We start from the raw sequence: 5,199 nt of genomic DNA on the forward strand, positions 1-5,199 counted from the left end.
AGGAGCCAGGCAGCTTCCTCAGGTAGGGAAAGAGCAACGGGAGCAGGGAGGAGGGAAGAGGCACAGGTGGGACAACCCAGCTTCCTTCTGTGTTGAGTGGAGATGATGGGGATTGAAGAGAAGCTCTGTTGTCTTCTTCTTCTTCTTCTTCTTCTTCTTCTTCTTCTTCTTCTTCTTCCAGGCCCTCTTGACCTTTGAGGAGGTGGCTGTGTTTTTCACGGAGGAGGAGTGGGCTCTGCTGGATCCGTGCCAAAGAGCTCTGCACAAGGAAGTCATGGAGGACAATTATGAGATGGTGGCCTCTTTAGGTAAGGGCACATTTTTATTCCTCTTGGCTGTTAGACGTTGAAGGTGTGAAACTTTAGGTCAAATCCTAGAATCATAGAGTTGGAAGAGACCCCAAGGGCCATCCAGTCCAACCCCCTGCCAAGCAGGAAACACCATCAAAGCATTCCTGACAGATGGCTGTCAAGCCTCTGCTTAAAGACCCTCCAAAGAAGGAGACTCCACCACACTCCTTGGCAGCAAATTCCACTGCCGAACAGCTCTTACTGTCAGGAAGTTCTTCCTAATGTTTAGGTGGAATCTTCTTTCTTGTAGTTTGAATCCATTGCCCCGTGTCCGCTTCTCTGGAGCAGCAGAAAACAACCTTTCTCCCTCCTCTATGTGACATCCTTTTATATATTTGAACATGGCTATCATATCACCTCTTAACCTTCTCTTCTCCCTAAGCCCAGCTCCCTAAGCCGTTCCTCCTAAGGCATCGTTTCCAGGCCTTTGACCATTTTGGTTGCCCTCCTCTGGTATTTGCAACTTTGCTTTCGCCTACTCGTGTGGTGCCTCTTTATAGGCTCTGGTTACGTAGTCCCTTCCTTCTCTTGTTTTTGAGGTTGTGGATACAGATTAATTTGAAACGGCTGGATATTTGCAGCCAAATGTAACCAATATTGTCTTTTTCCTTGGCAGAATCGGACCTAAGTGCCTGTTGGGAAGAAGGACAAGATCCATTTCTCCAGGATCCCAAAGGAGTGGAGATCTCAGAAGGTAGCTGCTTAGATGTGTTGTGGGACCCCTTTTCCTCCAGAAAGAGAGGGAGCACAAGCCTTCTGCCTTTATGTCCTGCTTCTGGGCTTCCTCTCACAGTATCTAGTTGGCTTCTGTAGGACTAAATAGACCAGGTGGGCAAATGCAGCCTTCAAACGCTCTCCAGCTGGCCCTTGGGGCTATCTTCTCCCTGGCCATCTCCCTCCCCAGACCATGACCCATTACCTGCCCTGCTTCACATCCTCCTTGAGTCCTTTTTTCCTGGCTGGGTTGTGTCCTTGAAATCTGCTAGCCTGACTGGAGGACAGAGGGTGAGTTTTGTAGTAACTCTGCTTCTCCCCGAAAGCGACATTGAATAGTAATATTTTTATTTATTTATTTATTTATACCCCTCCCATCCGGCTGGGTTTCCCCAACCACCCTGACTGGCTTCCAGTACATACAAAAACATCATAAAATGTTTTACATTTGTTGTTACACCCCATTCCGCCCCTGGTCCCCACAGAGCATGAACATGCACACCTGAAAGCTGCAAAAATTGACCATGTCTAGGAGACCTTTGGCCTGGTCCAGTAGGACTATTCTTCTAAGGACCAGAGATGTCCTTCAGGCTTGAGTTTCCCCTTCCTTTGTGCTGAGATATGCCTCAAATTAAAATATCCTCTGTGGTGCCACTGAGCTGAGGTTAATGTACTGTGAGATTCTCTTCACAAGCGCCCATGTGCCCTTCTGCTATCCCTCAGCAGGAGGGCTAAGATCTTGCCTTTCCCTGCTTTTTGGAAGGGAGCCATGGCAGTAGTAGCCGTAGGAGTGTCTGGGCATTTTGCACTCGGAATTTGCACTGCCTTCTTTGAAACCGTTTCCCAAACCAGACTTAATCGCTTGGGTGGAAGGAGAAGATCCAGTTGGATGGGACTCTGAGAAAGGGGAGAGATTGGCAGGGGGTTGGACTGGATGGCCCTTGTGGTCTCTTCCAACTCTATGATTCTATGAGATCAGCAGACACAACTGTGCTCAGTGACAGCATGTGGAAGGTGGAACAGGAAGGGACGCGTGGAGCTGTAGCATATTCTGAAGCTAACTTCAGATTCAGCTTTGCAGGAAGAGAAGGGACATGCTTGACAACAGTAAAATTGGAGAAGCAACGATCTGGACTCAATGCATAATGAGCATGTCGGCTTCTGCCATGCAGTGTGAATGATATTTTCATTTTCTCCATCTCCCTAAACAGGTGACAGGCAGAAGAGCAAGAATTATGGGGAGCCATTGATGGTGTCATCAGAACATGTGGAGCATGAAGCAGGGAAAAAGACATATGTGAAGCAACAGACGCCCCGAAAGCATGTAGGAAACATTTTGAAAAATGGGCAAAGGAAATCCTCTACTACACAGGACATTGATATCCATGTCACCCTGAATCCACAAGAAGAATGTACAGGGAGCAGCAGTGTGGAGTGTGGAAACAGCTTCAGTCAGAGTGGAAGTGTTAGTTTACATCAAAGAACCCAAACAGGGGAGAAAGCATTTCAATGCGCAGAGTGTGGAAAGAGCTTAAGCAGTGCTGGTAACCTTGTCAAACATAAAAAAACCCACACAGGGGAGAAACCGTTCAAATGCATGGAGTGTGGAAAGAGCTTCAGCCAGAGCGGAAACCTTATTGCACATCAAAGAACCCATACAGGGGAGAAACCATTTACATGTATGGTGTGTGGGAAGAGTTTCAGTCTCAATCACCATCTTACTTTACATCAAAGAACGCACACTGGGGAGAATCTGCATAAATGCATGGAGTGTGGAAAGAGCTTCTGCACCAGTAGTTTCCTTACTGCGCATCAGAGAACCCATACTGAGGAGAAACGATTTAAATCTATGGTGTGTGAAAATAGCTTCAGTCTTAATGACCGTTTTACTCTACATCAAAGGATCCCCAGTGGGGAGAAACCGCATAAATGCTTGGTGTGTGGAAAGAGCTTCAGTTGTAGGAGTAACCTTACTTTACATCAAAGAACCCACACTGGTGAGAAACCCTTTAAATGTATAGAGTGTGGAAAGAGCTTCAGCCAGAGCGGAAATCTTACTGCACATCAAAGAACCCACACAGCAGATAAACCATTTAAATGTATGGTATGTGGAAAGAGTTTCAGTTTCAATTACTCTCTCACTTTACATCAGAGAACCCACACCGGGGAGAAACCGTTCAAATGCATGGAATGTGGAAAGAGCTTTCGTGCAAGTAGTGTCTTAATTGTGCATCAGAGAACCCACACGGGGGAGAAGCCATTTAAATGTATAGAGTGTGGAAAGAGCTTCAGGCAGAGTGGAAGATTGACTGCACATCAGAGAACGCACACTGGGGAGAAACCATTTAAATGTATGGAGTGTGGAAAGAGCTTCAGCCAGAGTGGAAACCTTACCACACATCAAAGAACCCACAGAACAGAGAAACCATTTAAATGTATGGTGTGTGGAAAGAGTTTCAGTCTCAATTACTATCTTACTTTACATCAGAAAACCCACACCGGTGAAAAACTTTTTGACTGCATGGAGTGTGGAAAGAGCTTCAGTTGTAGGAGTGCTCTTACTGCACATCAAAGAACCCACACAGCGGGGAAACCATATGGATGCATGGTGTGTGGAAAGAGCTTCAGGCGTAGGAGTAACCTTACTTTACATCATAGAACCCATACTGGGCAGAAACCGTTTAAATGTATGTAATGTGGAATGAGCTTCAGCCAGGGTGGAAATCTTATTGCACATCGAAGAATGCACACAGCGTAGAAACCGGTGTGAATCCCAGAGGTGGAGAAGCAGAGAAGATAAAGCTTAGCCACTCAGAAAAGTAAATGGGCTCCCCATTCTGCCTAATATTTGGGCCGGCCTGGTTGTCATTTGGAGAGTGTTTCATTGTGAATACGAGATGTGGAGAAAGAGAGAAGGCAAAGTTTAGCCACTTGGTCAGAGGGTCAGTGAAAGGCATTGGTCTGCTGCCATCACCGTTTCCTTTCAGCAAAACAGAACTGCATCTTGCCTATCACCCGTCAAGTAGGGTGCTTCCTTGGGAAATGTAATACAACTGACTATGGCTTTCTGTGTAGAGAAAGAACCACGTGCCACTCCCTTCAAAGTGTGTGTGCGTGAAAAATTATGAAACCTGAGATACCCTAGCAGAGTGTCCCCCAGCTGCCTTTACCACCAGGAAACTGGTCATCCTCTGGGCTACTCATTAGTACACTAGAAATCGTATATTGTTTGTTGGTAGGCTATGATTAGTCCTTCTGCAAAGCGGCAGCACTCTGTTTTATTTTGTAATCTGTTTAAGCTGTTTACTTGCTATCCCCTTACCTTTCATTCAAAATAAAGTTTCACAATCTGACCAGCTCTTTGCTTTGTCCTATCACTGAAGCTTTTCTGAGTACCAGCTTTTAGTCTGCTCCGAGGAACAGTGAATATCAATTCTAGATTCAGGTAGGTAGCCGTGTTAGTCTGAGGCAATCAAAATGAAAAATTAGTCCATTAGCACCTTAGAGACCAACGTAAGATGAAAGATGATGTTGGTCTCTAAGGTGCTACTGGACTATATTTTAATTTTTTATTTCAACTGAATTATCGATGTAAATGATGCTCAGATTAAAACAGCTGTATGTGTAGCCTTCATGTTACAACTATTTCCTACTTTTCACATGTACAAATGACCTACAAATCATATTTCCTTTCATCAGAAAGAGAAATCGCCTTTTGGCCATTGTGGAAATAACCAATCATTTTGGATGCATATCATATAATTCTCTTCAAAGGAGAGATGGGCTGTATATATTGCCACCTTTGGGCCACTAACTCAGCCTTTTCTTGCTGAGAGAACCAGGCTTGCGACAAGGAAATTGGTCGTTCTTTCTCAACTCTGCAATTGGACAACTTGGAATTCTTTTGCATTGATTTCTTAGAATATATTTTTTATATGTGTGTACTTGCATTTTTATCTTCTGAACTGTCGTGAGATCTGTGGATGAACAGCAGTATACTACTACTACTACTACTACTACTACTACTACTAGCATTTTAAATAAATCTATTAACCAAGGTTATGTGACTGAAATCTTCACTGAAGCCTGTATATTCTGTGTGCTGATATGAAGAAGAAGAAGAGTTTGGATTTGA

At 44.6% G+C, this 5,199-nt stretch overlaps 1 protein-coding gene across 1 annotated transcript; it reads left to right on the plus strand.

Annotated features, from left to right (window-relative positions):
* The first annotated feature begins 236 nt into the window (after window positions 1-236).
* On the plus strand, window positions 237-4,417 carry LOC117042214 (zinc finger protein 226-like). The gene is made up of 3 exons (XM_033141743.1): window positions 237-308; window positions 967-1,044; window positions 2,276-4,417. Exons 1-3 carry the CDS (start codon window positions 275-277, stop codon window positions 3,757-3,759), a joined length of 1,596 nt encoding a protein of 531 aa, XP_032997634.1. The 5' UTR covers window positions 237-274; the 3' UTR covers window positions 3,760-4,417.
* Window positions 4,418-5,199: the final 782 nt, after the last annotated feature.

This window comes from Lacerta agilis, chromosome 2, assembly GCF_009819535.1.
Source record: "Lacerta agilis isolate rLacAgi1 chromosome 2, rLacAgi1.pri, whole genome shotgun sequence".
Classification (NCBI taxonomy): domain Eukaryota; kingdom Metazoa; phylum Chordata; class Lepidosauria; order Squamata; family Lacertidae; genus Lacerta; species Lacerta agilis.